The sequence below is a fragment of the Chanos chanos genome, chromosome 14, assembly GCF_902362185.1.
Source record: "Chanos chanos chromosome 14, fChaCha1.1, whole genome shotgun sequence".
NCBI classification, from domain to species: Eukaryota; Metazoa; Chordata; class Actinopteri; order Gonorynchiformes; family Chanidae; genus Chanos; species Chanos chanos.
In genome coordinates this window covers 14,306,056-14,328,351 of record NC_044508.1, presented here as the reverse complement: position 1 = coordinate 14,328,351, position 22,296 = coordinate 14,306,056, and the positions used below count along the sequence as shown (strand labels likewise).

The following is a 22,296-nucleotide window of genomic DNA, read 5'->3' as shown; positions in this document are numbered from 1 at the left end:
AAATAGGTACTCGCATGGAGCGTGAAGAGGCCTCTGGTGTTTGGGGATTTTTTTTACAGACGCATTAACATCACTCTTTGAAGCATCACTCTTTTATGATGATGATTAACTCAAAGCTTTCTTTCATGGATGAAAATCTCTTATACAGAATGACATAACTGCGTAGAGGGATGTCAACGTTGGCAAAAATGTCCATCGTAACCAAGCGATGTGGGGTCAAGTTCACGCCACCCTCAATCGTCCTCATATACGAGACCAAAGAGACGGGGAGGGTCCGAAAGAGAGTCATACCAGTGAGGAACTTCTCTCAGTATTCAGGTGGGGCAGTTTCCCCCTCTTAACCTTCTTATGACAACATTAGACGAGCTCTCCTCATATCAGACGACACTCACTAATTGGGTGTGAGAATGCATGCTACAGACACACTGGGTGTGAACACAATCTAGGCACTAGTACCACTAAAGTACCACACAATACCTCAGTGACTTTGACCAACCTTTGTGGGCTTTTTATGTGTGACATGACTTATTTAGAAAACATCTCTCCTCATTTTTTTATTTTTTTTACTCTCAGACTGTAGCAGGGCTGCAGAGAGACTGAAGCACCATATCCGTCATGGTCCATACCTGGAGATGGTGCCCCTGGCCCAGCTAGAGAGGCTCCACGTGGTTCTGAGAGACCACCTCCGGGGACTGAGTTTGGAGCAGAGCCTGGCAGCGCTGAAAGGCCCAGACCCGGATGAAGAGGATTTAAACAAGCTTGGAGACGAGGAGCTGGCCCGCAGGAAAGAGCAGATGGACGAGCTCTTTCAGCGTAACCGCCGGCGGAAGAGTGACCCTGACTTTGTTTATGATCTGGAGGTGGAATTTCCCGAGGAGGACAAACGGGAAACGTGTAGCTGGGATGAGGATCAGTCAGATGATGAATTCTAGGTGAATGTGTGCTTTAGAAGAGATACTGGAGTATCTCTTAAACTATGCCGATCTTTAGGAGGCACTGTTGACCTCTAATCCTCCTCAAAGTTTTAGGTCAACCAGATAAGCAATACAACAAGTGTTGTCAATGAGTGTTGCAAATAGACTGTCATAGGAAAATCCCTACATACTGACCACTTCTTAAGTCAGCAAGCGTATCTCAGTAACATGTAGTTGTGTATGTGCAAACGAACTCACATTTTTACTTTTGTCTTATTCTCTGTTCATCATTACTTTCTTTTTTGGCCCCTATACGGAGTAACAGATTGTTCATTTGTATTGGTATTTTCACCAATTTGTGTGCTCAATAAATGTTACGTTTATTTTCACTATTTATCAAACTAAGTATCTCTTACATTAATTCACCAAAGTCGTTTTGTATTATTTGAACTCTCCAGCATCAGAATGCTATTGTATTATTTATTTTCTGTTTTCATTATTTAAGGATTTTGATATTTCTGATCCAGGTATTTCATCACTAATATTTGTGTCATCTTTTGGGATTCTAATCATCAGTAACTCAGCTAAATTACTATGAAATTACTATGAAGACTGATATCAGATACAGACACCGGTCTCTTTGTACTGTTCAATACTAGCTCAGTTACCTTTTTTAATTTATCACCTGACCATGTTATCCCTATGAATTACCTAAACATAACAGCAGAGATGGCAAAAGGCAATGCACTACTCCATACTTGTACAATCAAACCGTGTTTTATTTTGAATAAATTTGACATTTCACTATATATATTTTTTGCTTTGAAAGTGTGGAAATATATATATATATATATAGATATAGATATTTATATATAAGGAATCTCTCAGAAATATACAGCTCATTTTTTCTTTCGGTCATGGGTGCACCGCGGACAAAACCTAGGGGAAAGATGAACTTATCAATATACTGCATTTTATTTTACACATTCAACTATAAGCGAACATTTTCACACAAGAGCAGACCAAACAGGAGGAGTGACTCACCATTTCCCTTTGGGCTTTGTCGTAAGATCCACACAGGCAAAGTGAAACCATTCAATGGGGCACTGTGGATAAGAACAATGTTAAAAATAGTTAAAAATAAATTAATGAAAAAATAATAAACAGAGCTCTTGCAAAGAACCTCCAACATTTGACGATAAACGTAAGAAATACTGTAATCTCCACAGTGAAGTGAAAGCAATGCAATTTGCTGAATGACATCTACAAACTAATGTCTAATATCTCTGTGTTTCCTGTCGCCCCTAACATATCGGTGCTTTTTACGTTTTTAAGTCATTCCTATTGGTACTGAGCTTGAACCGGCTAAAATAATTTGGTAAACTTTAGTAAAATTTACACTCGATGTTCCCTTGCACATAAAATTTCTCACACAGGGAGAACAGAATTTTTTTCAAGTAGGAAATGAGGCCTACGTCAGGATTGTCACATCCAATCATTTCTCCATACGACACTTGGTGGCACAAACAATATGTGGGTTCATTAGGATCGACGGGCATGTCTAAGACATCAGACGGGTGGACTGGCAAAATGGACTCAGAAAATTCCGGACTACAGAGACAAGAGAAGGAGACAAAAGCGAACAAAAATGAAGTGAAAACATAGCATCAAACAGACATTTACACACTAAGTGTGTCACTTTACACTCTAAGTCAAAACCAATCATCACATCTTGTGACAATGGATGGATGTATTTGCCCTTCCATGTTTACCTGTTTTTCATTTTTTTCTTTTGTGGCGAGTCTTCGTCTGACCCTTTTCTTCCTCTGCCTTTAGGCCCTCTCTTGTCCTTCAACCCTCTGCCACCACCCTCTGCAACAGATGTGATAATGTGAGTTGGCTTGACATATTAAAACGATTCATCTGTTTAGTCTGATTCAAAATCATGGCCGTGCTGACACATCGCTTGTGTGATTTAAAGGTATAGCATTAGGGTCCGCTTTTCAATATAGGGCTGGAAGCTCTCCATTTTTAAATGAGATTTTCGTAAACTGAGTGAAACTACTGAAACGACAATTAAGTATGGGTCCTTTGAATGTTAAAGTGAATCTCCCGCCTTACTCTTTAACGTTCTGTTGTCTGGACTCTCATAGCCACTTGTATCCAGTTTCTGTTTCAGTTCGTTCTCAAAGCGGGCAAGATCTGCATCAAGCCTTCGGATATGTTTGTCCACCTGCGGGTCAGATGTCGTGGGATTTGACTTTCAGGTGCATTAACAATTAACAATGTTAGATATGATTTAAACCCTTCAGCAGCACATGGCACATTAAGGACAACACAAACCATGGAAGTGAACAAATCTACCACATAAACGAACAGAAGAACCCATGTTGTTTGCACCTGTTTACTGACCATTTCATACGTCTGCATGGCGAGCTGAACTTTGTCATCACTGTACTCTTTACATTTACTGTAGGCATTCTGGATCTTCTGTAAGTGTTCAACTCTCTGTTCTGAGGCAAGGTTACGAACGTTCGCAATGTATTCCTCTGCAAGCTTGTCAATTTCCCCCTTTTTTTCTAAACGGAAAGAGAGGGAGAGGATTTTTAAGTTTTTTGATTCTCTCTCTTTTTTTTTTGTTTAATCTATGTGTTAATGTAAATTCACAAAGGGAAAATTATGTATACTGAGACTATTCATTAGACATAAATTTGTTGTGGATGAATGCGTTAGTGAATCATTGTAAAACACCGTTTCGAAAAATTACTGATAATACAAGTCACTGTAATGTTGACATGTGATGCTCCACCTACCCTCGGTCCTGCTGTCCAGTTCTCGCATTAACGTGAAGTTTCTCTGGAGTTCGCAAGGTAAGTTTTCAATGCCTGAAGTAAGACAAATATACTACAATAAGTTATCATTGAACAATGCAATCTCTAAGGTTAAGCTAACATCAACGGGGCTTCCAACTGAATTACAATAGCGACTACCGGTTATCAACACCCTGCTGTATTTCACTCCAAAAAATTAAGGCAACCTTTTTAAGCGGGATGACTCACGTCTGTCATTGATAATTTTAATGGTGTGTCACCCATTCATTGGTCGCTTGCGTGACAAGAATCAGGATGTTTCTCAGTGGTGGTTTCAAACGATTCCTCATTGTTGGAAATAGTGTTTATACCCTGGGAACAGCTGATACTGGATAGTGATTGCGCCGCTGCCCGCGCAGTGATGTGGCTGTGTTATGACGCACTTTGAAATCAAACAGCCCGCCCTCTAGGTATGAGCAACGAGCTGTAACAAGCCCTGCTACTGCGAGTAGGCTCTTGTTGAAATGTACTTGTCGGTAACAAGCTTGGTTGAATCATAACATAAATATTCATTGAAACATTGCTCGAATAAACGTCGTTTTAGAACATTGGCAAACGTCAAACAGCAAGTTAATTAAGACTGTGCTGACATATCCAGTCTGACACTGACAGCAAGACGTCGCTGCTATACCAGATAGGTAGGGCAGGACAGCTAACCCAGTTTACGTTAAGTTCCCTTTTCCGTCACTGCTAACATGGCTAGCTAACCAACTCTTAACAGGGTATCCTGCTTCATTTTAACCCGATGCTAAATTGCTACCTAGTCGCAGTTCTCCGACAAGACAAACTATGCGTTTCAGTGCTTTCCAGAAAGCACTATTACTAACTTTGTGCAAAGACAGACAAAATAAGTATTAAGTTAACCAATAGTTGGTGACCACAAGTTAGCTGTCGAGCTAATCTTATCTCTGTGAGCTTGTTATGAGCCACATCGCTAACTGTCAGGGGCGGAGAAAGTTTTGTTTTTACACTTCTTAAGACTTCAAGCACCCTACTCATAGTTACAATGACATATGTGTACTCACTGTCAAGGTAATGTTCAAGGTAAATTGCCGTCGCCATATTTTCAATCGCCTGGATATAAATTTATTTTCCTCAGCAACAACTCGCGTGAACTAAAACAACGTTGAAGTATGTAATTAATAATTCATGACGTCCTTCGATGTCATTGGCTTAGAAACAATCCATTTGTATAGCATGCCCTGACTGGCTAAATTAAGGGCTTGGCCAGAGACCATAGACTGCTATACGAGATTTCAATGTTAGTCGGTGCTAGTGATACTAAACCGGGCAGCTGCAGTGCATCGTGGGATAGACAATAATAAAGCCGAGTGAACTGGTGAATAAACTTGTAGGACCACAGTGAGACTTTTAATTCCTCTTATTTCCATATTCAGAATCTCTAGAATATTCCTCAGCGCATAACGTTTCCTACAGCCTCTGTGATGTCACGAAAATCACGTGTTTGAGAGAAAATGACAACATGGCCGTGACCCTGAAAGAAGCGCAAATTTCCGGAAAACGTCTTAAATAAGAATATATTTAAATCCATATTTAAGTAGTTAATGTGGAAAAGTAATTTAAGATATGCTGAAATAGGTTTCAGCTTTACAAATGTTCTTTTATGGCCTTCCTAGTTTACAGTCAATGTATATGTTTGTTCCAATCTATGCATCCCACCGAAATGCATGCAAACATCTACGCAGGGAAACAGTGTAATATCTAAATGTACCCACAAACTGCAAGGCCTGTTAACACCATTTTAATTCGTGAAACACGGGTCACATAAAAGTCTAATACCACGCTGATGATTGTAAACTAATTAAATCATACTTAAAAGATTTTACAAAAGTCAAATCCATGCTGATGATTTTGAAGTAATTTAAACTAATTTAAAGGATTTTGATCCTTCAGTACAGCGTATAATGCTCGACAGCAGTTGTCGAAGACAATCAGATTTTTTTGAAATGTTTGATTTTTGTACTTTGTGTGTTGTAATTAACAGCTGCATTACTGGCATTGTGAATTTGAGTCTATTTTAGGTAAAAACAGTGAGAAGACAGTTGTCATATCCTCTGTCTTATACTTGAGCAGTATAAGACAGAGGATAAAATCTTGACGTTGACGAGAATATATTACATATGTCGCATTCTACAGCTTTTGCAGATATTGGTCATTGCTGCCTCCAGATGCTTCGGCCATCATTGCTTAAATTGGTCAGACTCATTGCCACATGACTAAACGTCACGACAGCGAGTGTAAGCTACTGGCTTTCTTCTAGAATAAGGCTTTCACTTTGGCGAAACGAGGGCGTTGGTACCAGGTACCAAACTGATGAAAAAACGTAGTCGCTTTCTTGAGTCCTGACAAGACACTGAAGGACCTTCTCTTTGCGGATCTACCGAAGATATTTAAGGTGGGCATGTGAAACTACGCAGTTCATGGCTAAAGTCGCAGAAACTACGACCTGTGATCGATGACGAAGAGTACTAATTTATTGATGTCAAATCAGACGGTAAGTAGGCGATTATAGTGTTAACTTAACCCTTTACGCTAAGGTTGTGTTCTTTAAAAAAAAAAGAAAAGAAAAGAAACAGTGTTGATTTTGCAGTACAGGGAAAATGCACACAACATTTACATCTTCTACGCGTAGGTCCTTCAAGATGGAAGCGTTGTTGTTATGTAGAACTATTTTATCCCAGCAATTAACTTAATTCGGCCAGTTTCGGTATCTTGTAGTAGCTGATAATGTTTGAAAGGAACATGGTTTGTTAATGTGTTAGTTTCGTGAAATCCCAAACGTTACGGTCATTCTTAAGGTAGTGCGTGTCTAGTGGCCACTAAAAATAGCTCTGACAGGTCTGTGTTACATTGTGACACGGGTATGAAAAAAAACGTTGGACATTACGATGAAAGTCTAAATGTTCTGACTAGTTCGGTCTGGTATGTAGGAATAACTAATTATCAGTTTATCAAAACAGACCAAAATCCTTTTCAGTTGGACTTTATTTTTAGTGACAGCTGTTTATTAATAATTTACGTTAACTGGAATTTTGAACACAACCTCTCCAGTACTGAATAGATATTACAGAGATTATGAAACGAGTCTCTCACAAAATCACACAGTCACGAGTTGTATCAGTTATCCCGCGAGTAAATGTATTCCCCATACTTCATGATAGCTGCAACCAGTATTGACAGTCTTGTGCGTAACAAGTTAGCTTCATGAACAGTAACCTCATTTAAGTAAAAACTTTTGAACTTATATGCAAAACAAGCGAAGTGTTGTTTTCCCTTGTCCTCTTTTGTTTGTTTGTTTTACACATTGTCTGTCTGTCTTTGCGTTTTAGGAGAGCACTTCTTAAGTAATGGCTTTTGTGAAGAGTGGTTGGCTCTACAGACAGAGTGAGTGAATTTGACTCAGTTTTGCTTCATCGCATAATGCTAGTTTGTAGCTCTGAAGCTGATGTTTGTCTGAAGTCGCCAATTTGAGACTTGCATATTGAAGAGTAGATATGTGGATCCGAGTCTGAGACCAAAATAAATACATGCTCTTGCCTCAGGCACTATATACTCTGTCACGTAAAGCTATTTATTTTTTATTAGTATTAACATAGCCTGCTTACTTACAGTACAAGTAATACATCACCATCAAATATAAAACTGAATAAACAAATTTTAGAAATACTACATTACAAAAATGAACATTGTTTGTGATCTACAAGAATTGCTTCAGAAAAATAAAGTGCAGTACTTTCATGATGTCATCACATACAAATTTACTTTAATAGTTATATAGTCACAACTTTAAATATGGGTCGTGAATTTACCGGGTATAAAGACCACTCTTTTAAACTAAGGCGCAGTCATGTTTGCTAATGCGTGTTTACCACTTAGGCACAATTTTGCGTCGATGGAAGAGGAACTGGTTTGTCCTGTGGTCGGATGGCTCCCTGATGTTCTACAACGATCAGCAATGTCGTGACATGGAAGATAAGATTCACATGAAGGTGGACTGCATCAATATCCGGACAGCTACCGCATGTCAGGGTAGGCACCGAAGGTTACATTCAGAACAGGCCAGCCTTCACTGGTTTATATTTTATAGCTGTTGTTGCCCTCATTTTCCCACTTCCTCGTTCAGAGTAGATTTTAAGCTCGGCACGTAGAAGCTCGAATGTAAAAACACACCTTCTTTTCTAGGCCAGTTAATATTTATGCTAACCCACAACGACATCTATTTGACAGTTAGTGCAGAATTGTTATTAGAGAATATCTTGTGGATGAGCCCAGTGGTAATTTCATTTCTGCAGTCATTTGCAGTAATGGGTTCAAAGGTGACAAAACTCAGTGCAGTGTCACTTGGGATGGGGATAGACTTTGCAGTAATGGGCTACCATGGCAACGAGAAGACTCCTAATGTCACATGGATTCAGACTGGCTTCATTTTATTGATCATCTTCATTTCATGTTCAAAATTTCTTTTTGCGGTGTGCTTTTGTACACTGCAACTGACATCTGTTGAAATGAAGGTGTGACTAAAATCTTATACAGGCCAGGTTGTCGGAAAAGGATGAGAACCGGATAGTTTCTGAACACATCAAAGGATTAACACTTTGCAATTTAAAAAAAAAAAACAATGCCTTGTGATTATCAAGAGTTGATAGCTTTGAATATATTTTTCTGCCACAGGCATTTGGAAAAGACAAGCAATAGCAGTGACATACCCTGCCTAAGAACGTCTTCCCTCATTGAACTTCACACACTCACTACATTTAATGTTAGGTTCACTGAGTATAAACCTTGAGGATGGAATTCCATTTGTGTGAATAAATTTTATGCTTATATTTTCCACATAGACATACACAGACCACAGCTCATGGCTCAGGGCTTGGGTTCCTTTGTCGCATAAGGTATTGTTGGTGTAGAGTGGTAGATTCTAACAAATATTTGTAGGGCATGCAGATCCTCATGGACTAATAAGAATCCCTCTGCAGGTGTGCTTGAATTGTGTGGCTCCAAACAGCCAAACACTTTAATACCAGCTAAAAGCAAAGAACATGAGCGTTCTGAGCACTGACCAATCACACAACAGTGGTTGCAAATGGATGCAAAAGCATTATGAATCTGTGATGTAACAGTTTCAACTGTACTTACACATCGCCACTCTTTCTCTCTGTCTGTAGAGCTGACCCCACCAGATGGCAAAAGCCGAGACGCGCTGCTGCAGATTGTGTGTCGGAACGGACAGGTCATCAGCATCTGTGCAGACAGCGCGGACGATGCCCTGTATGTCATGTGACATCCACAAATTACAAACAGCTAAACTCGAAAGCGATGTCTTGGATGTACTTACAAAACTACGGGAGCATTTTACTAGCAGTAGATTTGAGCAGATATACTGTCTTGTTTTACTGAGTGGATGTACTGGATTCTTTGCTCCCTTGATTTTATCAAGATTTTTCTGAGTCAAAACTAAAAGTACATGTTGACATAATGCTGATAAGTTGACTAAGGAACAAGTTGAAGCAGTCATTGCCAGGCAAAATTTTGTTGAATTTACATCACGAGAAGGTACTGCATGAACCTAAGCATCTGTTTGTAACATGTTGCCTTATTCTTTTGAATCGGATTGAATACATCATTTTTACACCGAATGCTTCTGAGTAAACGTTTTGTATACTGGCAGATTACTACTATATTATTATTACTATATTATTGCTAATCTGTGCTCTTTCAATTTTGTTTCAGTGCCTGGACAATTGCCCTCCAGGATGCAAGAACCAACAGCGTAAGTTACAGTAACAGTGGAAGATAAGAGGGCTTTCAGTTGGTTCCCATATTCTGTACTATAGGACAACCTGGGCTTGTTTTTGATTAGTCTCTGTCACGCTGCCCTCATCATTGTCTTAGACAGGTGCACTGCTCTGACAATACTGACTTTCCCATAAACTGAACTTCATTCTTCACTTCTTTTAATTTCCTCAGATTGGCTTTACAGAGGAGGTTGTTGCCTCTGCTCCTCCGGCTTACTCTGAATTGGCCCCGTCTCCTCAGGTGAGAGTGTGTGTTGTCTTTAACTTTCATTAAATGGGTCTCCTGAGAGATGTTCTTGTTTGAGGCACTGGTTCACAGAGGGGATAGTTCTGCTGCTGGCATTCACAACTATATCATATTAATCCCTAAGAAGGCAATTTGCTCAGCTTTCCTGGGTGAATTTGACAGCACAGGGCCTCTCTTCTTCTTGTTATGCAAGAATTGAGTGGATAATTCTCTCCTCAATGCAATGTGTCTTAGGCTTTTCCCTCCCAAGGGGGCATTCTGTGAAGCAGCATTTCCCAAACAACCAGATACCATGAGCCAAAAGTCAAGAGTGACCAATAGCACTTTTCCTTAGCTCCTCTTCTATTGGATGTTGTTGTGTCATGGTTCGGGTCATCCCCCTGGTTCACGTGGCTGTTTTGCAGTGACAGAGACACTCATGATCAGGGATATCTGTCTTTTCAGACTGGGAGGGGAAGTGGGGGGAACAAAACATTGTATGAAATGTGGTATTTTAAAATATCTAATCCTTTATCTTGGTTTCGTGAGCAGGTTTACTATCCAGACCAATATGGAGGCTATGTTCCTTACCCACCTGTCACACAAATGGTATACTCTGCAGATGGACAGCAGCATATGGTGGCATACCCTTCTCAATACCAAGGTATCACTTATGTTGATATACATATATTGTTTACTTCTGCTTTATTGTGTGGTGAAATATTTCAGAAAAACATTAAATAATTAACAATGAGCCCTTATGGGTTAAACATGATAACCAAATTGACCTGTCAGGAAGCTATGTTTTGTCATTTACTTTGTGAGATATTTCCATTTTAAATATTTTCAATATTTCTATTGGATTTCAACCCTTAGGACCTTACCCTCCACCCTATGTGAACCATGTCATCGTTCAGCGTCGTCATAGTGATGACAGGGGGGACGTGGCTCTGGGAATGCTTGCTGGAGCTGCCACAGGACTGGCTCTCGGTTCCCTCTTCTCCGTGTTTTAGTATCCCGATGGTAACTGCTCCCAAACTCCTCTTTGAAGTTATCTTGCATTGTTCTGGCAGAACATGCAATGCAGCTCTAACATTTCAGCAAACTTGCTAGCCATGATTAGCTACATGATCCATTGAATTAGCTGGGCTGGGGGACTTGCTCTTGATCTATTTATTAATTATTCACCATCTGTCTTTGTACCAAGCCCTCCCTTTACAAAGCCTCAATGTAGCTCTTCCTATATGGAGCGATAGTATGCACTTTGTTTCACTTAGGAGATGACTCTGGGATTAACTCTTCCCAAGATTATGGCCAGTAATATTATTTATTATTATATATATTTTAATGTATTTTATATGGTATATTATTATATGGCCTTCTGAATGTGGTTCCAGCTACCTGCTGACACAGCCATGTCAGCATTGAAACTGAAGGTATAGGCCGTAATACATTCAGTACACTGCTTTCCATGCATGTGAAAAGCATTAAGGTCAAATGTGCACTTACAGAAAAGGGTATGTAAAGCACAGTGTCACTTCAGTCGGGTGGAAGACAATGGAACAGAAAGAAGTTATGAGCTGGTCAGATGCATTTCTAATGCTCCTCAGAATATTTTTAATGTGATTAATACATGTGATTAGAGTAACGACAAAATATTTGTGTGTGTGGGTTTTTGATTTTTTTTTTTTATTTTGGTGTGGTGAATCATTTTTGTCTCACATTATAATTATTTGCCTAACTTTGTCTGTGTCTTGCATTTCAAATAGAGATTTTAAATAAAACTGTAATTCTCCTTGAGTCCATATTTTGGCCTTTCCAGTCCTTTCTTGATTTGGGTCGATTTGGGATGTAAATTTTTCTTTTTGGTGTGGTTCCTCAGGTGTTGCTGATCTTTCAGCGCCCGTCTGTCCTGAGGGTTTTTCTCTTTTTTTACTGTGGGAAGAAAATAAACATTTATTTAGCACTATTGTACTGTGTCTTATTACGGAATGTTCGAGAACAGCTAAACACAATTCAACAATGATTTTAACACAATTTTATGATTGCATAGGCATAAGGATACAGGTTTCGATGGTTTGCAGCTAGGTTTTTAAACACATTTATAGAGATTCTGAAATTCAGCACTTATTGTTTAAAAGAATGAAGAAACAGTGTACACTTCCAGTCATTTTAACTACATTTAAGTCCATTTGTTTTCACATAAGAGTACCATGCTCATATGATCCATAAAACTAAAAAAAAAAAAGTTCTTCACAAGGAGCAACACTACACAATTCACAAAGTTTCATTTCCTTCAGCAAAACTTTGAGAAAAGAGTAAACACTGTCGAGTGAAGGAAGTAAGTGTGAAAAGTTTGCTGACTACATGTATATTGTTGTGCTCTTGTCCAAGTGGAATAAAAAGCATTAATTAAGTGTAGTATGTCTGTAATTACTGATACAAATAATTTGCCTCTGTAAAACCACTGAGGCAATATTCATAACTTAATTAACTTAATAACTTAATTCGTAACTCAATGCGCTTTAGTTCAACACTAACCAGTTTGACACTAACTTTGAAATTTCCTTGCTTTTCCTTATATGTACATGCAGTAGATAAGTTCTTGCATAACCTCTTGTTGCCCTACCCTTGGTGCCTTTGCAATGTCTTTTCTGGATTCTGTGCTGCTTTAGATGTAGCTTCATCTGCTCTACGAGTGAGCTCGTGTCTGGGCTCTCCAGTGTCAGCTCTGTGAAAACATTTGTGGTGCCTAGCTCAACAGCATGCAGCAGCAGACTAGATATTGCTAGCACACTACAGCACATTTCAGGTGTTACGTAAGGCTGCTTTAAGAGCATAAGCTAATGAATCTCACAGAGGTAGTATAAGGTTCTAAGAGACCCTTTAAGCCACAATGTGTGGGATTGTCTGCTGCCAAGGAACCAGTTTAATAAACAGGTCCAATGCATTTCTGAAGCATATAGCATCTGGATGCCTGATGAGCTTAGCCCAACTATAAGATATTAACACTGAGACTTAACATTATTGTTAACATTAATGTGTTAACATTATTTGCATGCAAACAAAGAATATTATAATCAATGACTGGTACAATACCTTGACCAATCACTGATTATGTTATTTCCTCTGGACAAGCTTAAAAATGTACATAATGCAAACCTCAGTAAGTCCGGGCCTATACTAAAAACCACCCCACTACTGTCTTACTGCTGGACTTCCCTCATAAATTGGGAACCATTTTTTCAAGAAGGCTTAGCTTTAGCATTAGCATTAGCCTTGCAACGCCTCAGTATGTTAGCTCACATTTCACAGATTACATTACAACAGACAAAACTATTCCCCTGTTCTTTCCATCGGTATCTCAGAGATGGGTCTGAAAGGTGAGGGTTGACTCTTGATGAACCAGACACATTACACACAGGCAACAATCTAGTACGTCTCTTCAAGTTACACCTAATGCAGCAGTTGCCTTTCTGGTCTGTTTTGGCTTAAAGACTGGGGTGACCAGCTCTGCTTCTCGGGACCAAGCTTCCACTGGAAGATTCGGCTCTGATCCTAATCTAACACAACAGTTCCCTAATACCTTGATTGGGGAACAGTTGTGTTAGGGATCCAGTTGTGTTATATTGAAGCACAAACTAAATCATGTTGGAAACAGATCTCCCAGTAGAGGACTGGCCACTCCTGTTCTAGGCCACTGAGCTCCTTGGTGTATTAAACACCCAGTCTACTGTTATGAAAGTACACACAAACATAGCTGTAATGTCAGTTCACATGATGAACCTCTCATGTTCACAGTACAGTGTCACCTGTTGATGGGTGGGTAATTCTTTAACTAGTATTTGGAGAAACCTACCCCGTTACAGACAGCTTTTTATCTCTGTAAATAACCATCATTTCCTCTGTCATGTGGTTATATTGATGTTCTATTGATGTTTTTTATACTATTGATTAATTTTCCTTATCATGCTACTTTAAAATAATAAAAACATTCAAATAAAGGTAAATTCTTCAAAAGTAATAAACAGTTTTTCTTTGATAAGGCATCTTGTGAACCTGAGAATAGAACGTCCAACTGTAAATAATAGTGATATCCAACTGTGATATGAAAAATAAAAATTTATTACTAATTCCTCTCCCTATTTCTTTCTACCATTCCTGTACTAGTTTGGTAATAGTATGGCTATTTCAAAGGCTGATGTTTGATCAACACTGGACTCGAAGCTGCTGAAGAATAAAACAGTGTCCTTGAACTTTACTGGGATGTACTCATTGAAACAGGTTGTCATCACCAGAAATGATCGGGCGGGTTCTGTTTAGAAGCTGTATTGTTTTTTCGACCTGGCAAGCGGATACATTCATCCTTGTGACGGTCGTTCCATGCCTTCGTCTTGCAGGATTTGCTGCAGTAGAACACCTCGTGGCAGCGGCTACAAGGCACAAGGAACACACCAACAGATCGCCCACACTGGTAGCAGTACTTAAAGAGAGGCTTCCTGAAAATCACACACAATTCAATTTCAAGTGTATTTAAACGACAGGACGTCCATGACAATATTTTATTAGCAATTAAGGTTCATCACCACACGCTACGGCATTTATGAATCTGACAGGACATTTTCTTTTAATATTTTTTCTGTAATAAATATACTATATGCAAACACTACGCAAACACAAATTTACCAGCAGGGTCAATTTTTTATCACCATCAAATCACAGTTAGTGTAATTCGTCAAACTCAGTCTTTATCCCAAAGACTTGATGTGCTTTTCTCACCTCGCAAGCAATTTCACTTCTCCTCTACCTTTCCTTCAAAGAAAAGAGGAGAATGATTAATATGTGTTAATAATTAACATGTACATAACATTTTAACACTAACCTATGAGTGAATAATAGTGAACAATAGTGAATAAAGGTAATAAAGGAGGTGGGAGTGTATGTATTTTTGTATACCTCTCTCCCTCTTGAAGGACCCCCTCTGAATCATCTTCTTCCTCAGTAAGATTTAATCTACCTTTGACACTGGGAGATCTGGCCTCTGCTCCTATGTGTACAAACTTCTCTGACAGACTGTCACCTGTTCAGACCATACACACACACACACACACACACACACACACAAAAGGTATGGGGATATAGTAAAAAGTACTATGCAAATCCACTGAACAAGAGATAACAGCATCCTGCCCAATAAGGGTCTCTTTGTGGTACGCTGCATGATAGACTTCTACTGTCGATTCTGTGACGAAGAACACAAGTGCAAGGTGAAAATCCTGGTCTTGACTCACTGCGTGGGCTGAGCTGCTCCATGCGCTGCCTCTCCATCTTGACGGCTTCCTGACGGACCAGGTCACCCATGAGACCCAGCAGCTGCCGCCGGGCATTGTAGACCTCCCGTTCTCGTTGGTTCAGAGCGTGGTACGGCGTGTGAGCAATATGCCAGTCCTTTTGCGCAGACATTGGCATTAACATTTGTGTGAAAAATGTATACTTTGATATGTCCCACAACTTAAATCTAGCCTAAATCATTTTAAAATGATAGAGTTAAATAATTAATTATCATAAAAGGGAACAATAAAAGTGTATTTTTAATCCAAAAAAAACAACGGATACTTAGAGTGAACTTGTTTAATGACTATACCTGTTGAAAGGAGTGGAAAGCGTAATCTACTGCTGTGCCTACAGAGGACTTTCGTCCCTCACCAACCATGACTGGCATCAGAACATTGGCACCAGCCTTGACCAGCTTCTCAAGCTAAAAAAAAACAAAGAAACACTGGACCGTGTGAAGCATAAAACAATGATATTTATGAAATACTACACTGGATTTTTTTCTTGGTTTTAAGAACTACAGGCAGGTTCTCTGTAGAGAGTTGCACAGTTTCAGATGTATGCATCATTTCAAATGTATGCCTCTAAAAACCGTCCACTGCGGTGCCTGTTACCAGCTTGATCCTGTTACGTGGGTTAGTTCCACAGTCGTATTTAATGTTGGCGACAGCACAGAGGGCACTGTTAACTTGGCGGGTCAGAGGAAGGTTTGGGTCTGCTCCACCAGCAAGAAGCTCATCCACAGCCTGAGAGCAAAGATCACAGCAGTGAGTCAAAATATCCAAACATTCACACCTCCTCAGCAAACATTCACCCGTAAAACGAACAACAAAAAAATACTGGTATGGCTCAAGGGGGCTTTTTCTTTTCTCTTGACTCATATTCATTCATTCATTCATTTTCAAAAACGTGTATCTTAGTTAGGGGTCGCAGGGTGCTGGAGCCTATCCCAGTGCTCAGTGGATGAAAGGCAGGGGAGACACCCTGGACAGGTCGCCAGTCCATCGCGGTTGACTCATATTTTTCCCATATTATATACCAGTGTTTTATAATCCTACACTTGGGGTTTCTGTTGGCTCCAGCACACTGCACTTAAGTAATCAAAGACGTGGTAATTAGCTTATGACTGGAATCAAGTATGTTGGAACAGGAGACAATCCAAACTGTGCAGAGCTAGCTTCTCAGCAGTAGGATTGGAAAATCTAACTTTTGTGTTTGCTAATGGCATGCTGATTGTTAGGCTCTCCCAGATGAGCAAAAGAGGACTAAGGGCCACTGTTGCCATGAGAACACTGGTTTAATAATGCACTAGGTTAGTTCTCCATTTCAGTGTTACTTCGAATGAGGTTACTTACAAGGTTATTGCCATTGATGATAGCTAAAGAGAGGGGTGAGTGACCACTCCACAGAAGGTTGGGGCTTGCTTTATGGGAAAGCAGAAGAGAAACCACATCTCTGGCATTCTGTAATGTACAACATACCAATCACAGTTTGGCTATACATTTGTGTTAACGGTCAGCATGTGAATATCATTACACAATAAGAACACATGCTGTGGTAAAAAGATTCATAGCTTTCCATATCTGATTGTTTTGGTTATACCACATACAACTTTGTATTTTAATTTTAGATAATTCTATATTTAATAAACAGCAAACAGTGAAACTGAGAGGAAGTGTCTGAACCACTGAAACCATTTATTGGGTAAGATGCTGACTTGCATAAACTGATGTGCTTCAGTGTGTTCAGTGTGTTTCAGAGTCACAACCAAAAAACATATGTGTCCATAACAATATGCAAGACTATTTTTAAAATAACAATATGCACTCTGTTTTTCACAACTTATAATGTCCTTTTTCTTATATGAGCAGTATAGCTAATTTGATCGACCTGAGAAAGAGGCAGTCTCCTTAACAAATGTGCGAGAGCTCCTGCTATACTGAATCAGTGTAAGATGTGTGTCAGCACTGACAGATGTCTGTCAAAAAATCAATGGGTATCTCTAAATATGCTTTTAAATGAGACACTCGATTGCACTTACTGTGTAGTCACTGTTTCTCTGGCACGCAACATGGAGTGGAGTCCTTCCTCCCTCCTCTGGAAGCTTACTGGGGGCTCTGTATAACTGAGCTGTTTGGCCCAATGCCGTAGGCCTATTCCCAACCCCAAACTGAGGCTCCTGTGTATATATACATATACATATTCATGTTTACATACGAAACCAAAAGCCTTGTTTGAAACAGACTCTCTATCTCATAAAACTCTGACCTCATCAAGCTCAAAAATCTCATCAGCATCAAGCGCTTTGACATCTGGGTCAGCCAAAGCATGCAGTAGCATCTCCGTGATCTTTGGGCCAACATCCCCCGGGAGAGCAGCGGCTATGTGGAGGGGATATAGTCCCTTTTGCTACGACATGCAAAGGAATAAACAGAAAAAGAGAGGATATTGCTTTGTAGTAAAACAATCGTTCATGTAAAATTACCTTAATGACGACTAAAAATACCATATATATCCCATATATACCATACGTTGCACATGCAGTTGATGTGGGAGGAAGACTCACCTCTGGGGGTAAAGAAATGTCTGTTCGAGCTCCACACCCCAGCAGCAAGTGAACAGCTTCAATGTGTCCCGCCTTGATGGCCAAGAAGAGGACAGGCATGGGTATGCTAGAGGCATTAGGATCAGCTCCCCGCCTTAGCAAGAGCTTCATAGTGTTCCATCGGCCCTGGTGCCTACCAGCAAGTGACAGTATAGGGAATCAATTCAGTATTATCATGTTGCAGGGCTCCAGGCCAAGGAGCAAGTGTCCCCTACATTAAGAGACTACTATAATGCAAATCTTGGTACCGACTGAGGACTGATGTAGAGTAATAATGAGATAGGAAAAGACAGGTTTACTGTAGACTCACTCTATCTTTTTCAGAGCCATCCTATGAAGGGTTTCCTGGGTGTCTGGAGGTGGCACGGTGCCGTTTCCATAAAGTACTTCGGCCGTTTCCCGCATGATTTCTTCCGTGACCTGGATGTGGAAGCTGGCAAGGGAGGCAGCTGAGTCGAAGGTGGGATCGTCCACCTGGCTTTGCCCATCAGCCACATCCACAACACTTTTCTGGTCCTCTGTACCAATTTCAATGCCTTTGTTATGCTCGGGTACCAGATCCACTGGGGTATCCCTATCCAGGAACTGAATGGGTCTCTCTTCTTTTAGTTCTTCGTCCTCTTCAACCTTTGAGTCCACTGATTCGGCATTGTTATCTTGGAAAGACTGAAATGGATTGTCTATGCTTAACCCGTCATTCTCGTTTATTTGGTCAATGGTATCACTATTCTCATAGCTGGTCACATCGTTTTGTGGAATGTTTTCTTCATTTTGGTCTGATTGGCAAGCGAGGTCCAGTAGTTTTTTATCAAACTCATCTTTTGGTCTGTCTGTCAAATTCTCTGAAGACCTTTCTGGAGGACTGCCCACAGATGTTGAAAAAGCTTTGGAAACCTGGGTGAACAGTGTGAGATAAAGAGGCTCAGTGAAATACTGAATCCCAAAAGTGTTTGAAATGGAGGAGCTATCCAGTTAATTAATAGTATTCACAAATACATGATGCAAATAGTTGCAGATCTTTGTTGTGTTTTCATGGCTGTGGCAGTACATGGCTGTGGCTGTCCAGCGGTTCCCAAAATGGGTCTGTCAAGGGGTGCCACAGAATCAGTTTGCCTAAGAATCCAAGTCAGGTTCAAAATGAATAAATCATATATAAAAACTTAATTCGAGGCAACGATAAGCTTAATAAGATGGAGATCTGAAATGTCTTTGCTGAACCTCATCTCCAACAGCACACCTGAAGAGTTGAGTGAGAGGTTGAACGATTGTCAAGGTGTCAAAGGGACTACCAATGGGCTGGACACAAGTACGGAGATGAGAAGTATTTACTAACAGCAGACAGAGTGGATACAAACGGGAGAAAGCACGCAGCGACACAGTACTTTCCAACAAGAGGGCATGGTGAACACAGAACAGGAACAGGCAGGCAATAAACAGAACTTGGGATGGCGGACAAAAACCAGATACGGACGGTTAAGCAACGTGATAATACTAACAGTTCAACAATTTACTACATCAGAGAAACCGCTCAGCATACAGCTGTAGCAAATGTAGACTTTGCAATGTGCTGGTAAATAGAGGGGATTATATAGAGAGGTGAGTGAGTGCAACAGAGCGAGAACAGGTGAGGGAGATGATGAGTGAGCAGACCAGTGATTGGTAAACCGCCGCTGCTGAGTGGCTGAAGCCAGCGAGGGAGGAGATGAGGTCGTTACACAAGAGTAACAGAGAGCATGCCCTTGGCTTACTGACAGCGAGCCAATCGAGCCATTGAACATGCATAGCTTTATAACAGTTCAAAAAACAAATAACTCTACAGCTACTACTAAGACATCAACACTACCAGCAGGACCCGAGCAGTCAGCGACAAAAAGGCCAAAAAATCAGGTAATATCATGATAGCCACCTCCAATATGGATATTGTATTGCTACAGTGATACTGTATTGCTATATGATGATATCCTTGTGACCAAAATTACTTACAGGGGTGCTGTGATCCTGAAAAGTTTGGGAACCACTGCTCTGTTCACGCAAATCCACTAGATAAAATAATGCCACACAGAGGAAACCAACAGAAGCTTACAACTTAAGTGATAATTGTGATTTCATTGAAAGAGACTCTGTTGCTCATTTTGTACCAGGACATCTCTCTGCAAAAACCTGGAGGGTGATAATAACAGCCTGTGATAATACATTGTATTGATGCCCTCATCATCAGTGATTTTGGGGGGGGATACCTTCACAGGAGCTCTCTCAGCAATGGTCTCTTGTAATGATTGGACTGGGTAGTAGAGGACACTGCACACAGCCAGCGGAGACATCCCTTCACTGTTCAGCTTGTTCACATCAACTCCACTGTCCAGCAGCATGTTAATGATGTCGTTGTGGCAGTTCACCTAAGCAGAACGCAAAGTGCCTTTCATTAAATACAATTAAGAAACATTTCAGTTCAGAGAGATGGCCAGCTGTTTTTAGAAGGTATTCATATACAGGGAATGGTGTTGAGTCTTGTTATACCGTGGCTGCAATGAGCGCAGTGTGCCCATGGGCATCACTAACGTCTGGGTGGATTCTTTTGTCTTGGAGGATATGATTGACATTCTTAAGGTTGCCGAGTGAAGCTTCCTTAATGAGTCTCTCAGATTTTAGCTCAAGGGGTCCCTTGGGCCCCAAACCCTCTCTATTCATAGCCAAGACTGCAGTGACATTCCACCTCTGCTGTTCTGCTTCAAATCTGCCATGAAAGGAAAAAGAGGTTTAGACAGACAGATTGAACATACAGTCACAGCTGTGATAAAATGCACTGCTGATGAATAACGGAAACCACTGCTCAGATACATCTGGTTGTTGTAACATGAACATGATCACAACTTTACGTGATGCTAACCTATGTCTGTGGATGTGCGCCTGCATTCTCTGCTGGAGGGGTAAATCGTCCCAATCCTCTGAAAGGGCTTCCAGGTGAGTATAATGCTCACCAAAGAATCGCAGGTCTAACTCCCTACGTAACTGCTGTGGTATGGGCAGATGATCTGAGTCAGTGGAGTAAAACTCAGTGCCTGATGGCAGAACGAAGCACTCATCCCGAAGGAGCTCCTGCTGTGTAAAATGACGGGGATCCATGGAACTAGATCCACCGGGTTGAGTCATCTGTGACTGCAGCTGCCGTGCGTTAAATGGATCCTTTTTTGAGAGCTTGGCCATATGCTCAGGGAAGTCTCTAAGAGTGAAGCAATCCTCCAAAACCGTGCACAGTCTAAGCAGTCGACCCCGATGCCACAGACCTACGTCTTGGCGCCCATCGGGGTATGTGAGCACCCCTGGTCCAAAACGTTGATCTGCACGGTACAGACCCTGAGGGCAAGCAGAGAGTCGGATAACAGCCCAGCGGATAACACTTCACTTAGAGATTAGCGGGCAGCTATGCAAATGTTTAAGCTATGGTAGGGAATCTGATATTAAAACTAAAAGTCTGATAGCCTGTATAAAAACAGTAATGATCCACCACATCAAGAGTCAGAAATGTAATCATATCTTTATCAATCCTGACCTCCTGCTGAATTCGAAAAGAAGACTTGCACATCTGAAGACACTATTAAACTAACCTATTAAACTAAATTTCCTCTCTATATTTCTCTCCCACAATACATAAATGTCCAGTGTGAACTGATCTCAAATCTAACATTAACATTTACCTGAAATGTTGTGCCATCAGGAGAGACTTGGGCCCCATACCCCTCTTTGCGGTTCAGGTAAAACTTTCCTGTGAACTGAGAGCCATCTGGCCAGGAATAAGACCCACTTCCATGACGATAATCCTTATAGAAAGAACCTTCATAAAACTGAAAGATTAATGAAGCAAGAGTCTAGTGAGAAAGGCAAGTGCGGAATAAACTGATTTCTTTAAAACTCATAGCTTATGTAATATCATGGGAGTGAAAATGTTTTTGTAACGAGTTAATTTTAATCCCTAACATATTCTGATTTCAACGGAGACAGTGCTATTGCATGTTTTCTTGTAAAGTTTTCAGTCAGAGTTAACTTCAGACTTCACGACAGAGGTTTTAAGTTTTAAGATATTTTGGCATATACCTCTCCGTTTGGCCAAGTGAAAACTCCAATGCCTTGCTTTAGATCGTTCACGAACTCTCCTTCATATCTGCATCCATCTGGCCACTCCTGTACTCCCGATCCATGTCTCCTGCCTTCAAATGCGACTCCTGTGTAGTCTATAGTACGACAGCCGCTCCTGTTTGGATGCTCAACCCGAACGGATGATGGCATTTCATTCAAGCGGATTCAAAGTCTCAAATTTCAAACATGGTGGACTTTCTAAAGCAACTTTTTCTTTAAATTATCTAACAATACAGTGACAAATAAAGGGTTGACTTTTATCGCTTGTTGGGCAGTGCAGAAAAAATCTACCAAGCGTATGATGGTTACCGTGACAACGAAAGCGCCCAAGCCCTCTGGACACCAAACTTCCTGAAAGATCTCAGACGTAACACTGCGCAAGTGCACTGAGAAATAT

General features: G+C 40.5%; 4 protein-coding genes across 6 annotated transcripts; 2 read left to right on the top strand and 2 right to left on the bottom strand.

The window, feature by feature from the left end:
* Window positions 1-188: 188 nt before the first annotated feature.
* On the top strand, window positions 189-932 carry cep19 (centrosomal protein 19). Its single transcript, XM_030791486.1, has 2 exons — window positions 189-318; window positions 574-932. Exons 1-2 carry the CDS (start codon window positions 189-191, stop codon window positions 930-932), a joined length of 489 nt encoding a protein of 162 aa, XP_030647346.1.
* An 834-nt stretch (window positions 933-1,766) lies between these two features.
* On the bottom strand, window positions 1,767-4,894 carry ing5a (inhibitor of growth family, member 5a). 3 transcript variants are annotated; one of them, XM_030791483.1, is made up of 8 exons: window positions 4,810-4,894; window positions 3,728-3,799; window positions 3,327-3,493; window positions 3,036-3,147; window positions 2,687-2,786; window positions 2,390-2,525; window positions 1,959-2,020; window positions 1,767-1,853 (listed from the first exon to the last, which is right to left on the bottom strand). In XM_030791483.1, exons 1-8 carry the CDS (start codon window positions 4,844-4,846, stop codon window positions 1,814-1,816), a joined length of 726 nt encoding a protein of 241 aa, XP_030647343.1. In that variant the 5' UTR covers window positions 4,847-4,894; the 3' UTR covers window positions 1,767-1,813. The 3 variants fall into 3 exon arrangements, with proteins under 3 accessions (XP_030647343.1, XP_030647344.1, XP_030647345.1); XM_030791484.1 differs by having other exon boundaries at window positions 2,687-2,771; XM_030791485.1 differs by lacking the exon at window positions 3,728-3,799 and having other exon boundaries at window positions 4,810-4,871.
* Window positions 4,895-6,069: 1,175 nt separating this feature from the next.
* On the top strand, window positions 6,070-11,484 carry plekhb2 (pleckstrin homology domain containing, family B (evectins) member 2). The gene is made up of 8 exons (XM_030791588.1): window positions 6,070-6,200; window positions 7,135-7,189; window positions 7,682-7,834; window positions 8,971-9,073; window positions 9,536-9,575; window positions 9,773-9,841; window positions 10,379-10,490; window positions 10,703-11,484. The coding sequence occupies exons 2-8, from the start codon at window positions 7,153-7,155 to the stop codon at window positions 10,837-10,839; spliced, it is 651 nt and encodes a 216-aa protein (XP_030647448.1). The 5' UTR covers window positions 6,070-6,200; window positions 7,135-7,152; the 3' UTR covers window positions 10,840-11,484.
* A 2,633-nt stretch (window positions 11,485-14,117) lies between these two features.
* On the bottom strand, window positions 14,118-21,961 carry ankmy1 (ankyrin repeat and MYND domain containing 1). Its single transcript, XM_030791094.1, has 13 exons — window positions 21,913-21,961; window positions 21,461-21,546; window positions 20,653-21,119; window positions 20,283-20,499; window positions 20,003-20,161; window positions 18,076-18,659; window positions 17,727-17,898; window positions 17,429-17,569; window positions 15,775-15,906; window positions 15,471-15,584; window positions 15,118-15,274; window positions 14,783-14,873; window positions 14,118-14,259 (listed from the first exon to the last, which is right to left on the bottom strand). Exons 1-13 carry the CDS (start codon window positions 21,959-21,961, stop codon window positions 14,118-14,120), a joined length of 2,511 nt encoding a protein of 836 aa, XP_030646954.1.
* Between the last annotated feature and the right edge of the window lie 335 nt (window positions 21,962-22,296).

Bases quoted from the DNA above. Each gene is read 5' to 3' on its own strand.
- plekhb2 (XM_030791588.1), top strand. From the start codon at position 7,153: ATGGCTTTTGTGAAGAGTGGTTGGCTCTACAGACAGA. The intron at 9,074-9,535 runs GTATGTCATGTG...ATTTTGTTTCAG, and splicing joins GACAGCGCGGACGATGCCCT to TGCCTGGACAATTGCCCTCC. The intron at 9,576-9,772 runs GTAAGTTACAGT...TAATTTCCTCAG, and splicing joins AGGATGCAAGAACCAACAGC to ATTGGCTTTACAGAGGAGGT.
- ankmy1 (XM_030791094.1), bottom strand. From the start codon at position 21,961: ATGGATCGGGAGTACAGGAGTGGCCAGATGGATGCAGATATGAAGGAG. The intron at 21,120-21,460 runs GTAAATGTTAAT...GCTTGCCCTCAG, and splicing joins CTGATGGCACAACATTTCAG to GGTCTGTACCGTGCAGATCA. The intron at 15,275-15,470 runs GTATAGTCATTA...TCTGCGCAAAAG, and splicing joins CTTTCCACTCCTTTCAACAG to GACTGGCATATTGCTCACAC.
- ing5a (XM_030791483.1), bottom strand. From the start codon at position 4,846: ATGGCGACGGCAATTTACCTTGAACATTACCTTGACA. The intron at 3,800-4,809 runs GTGAGTACACAT...GTCTTACTTCAG, and splicing joins CCTTGAACATTACCTTGACA to GCATTGAAAACTTACCTTGC. The intron at 2,787-3,035 runs GTAAGGCGGGAG...CATCTGTTGCAG, and splicing joins AGACAACAGAACGTTAAAGA to AGGGTGGTGGCAGAGGGTTG.
- cep19 (XM_030791486.1), top strand. From the start codon at position 189: ATGTCCATCGTAACCAAGCGATGTGGGGTCAAGTTCACGCCACCCTCA. The intron at 319-573 runs GTGGGGCAGTTT...TTTTACTCTCAG, and splicing joins GAACTTCTCTCAGTATTCAG to ACTGTAGCAGGGCTGCAGAG.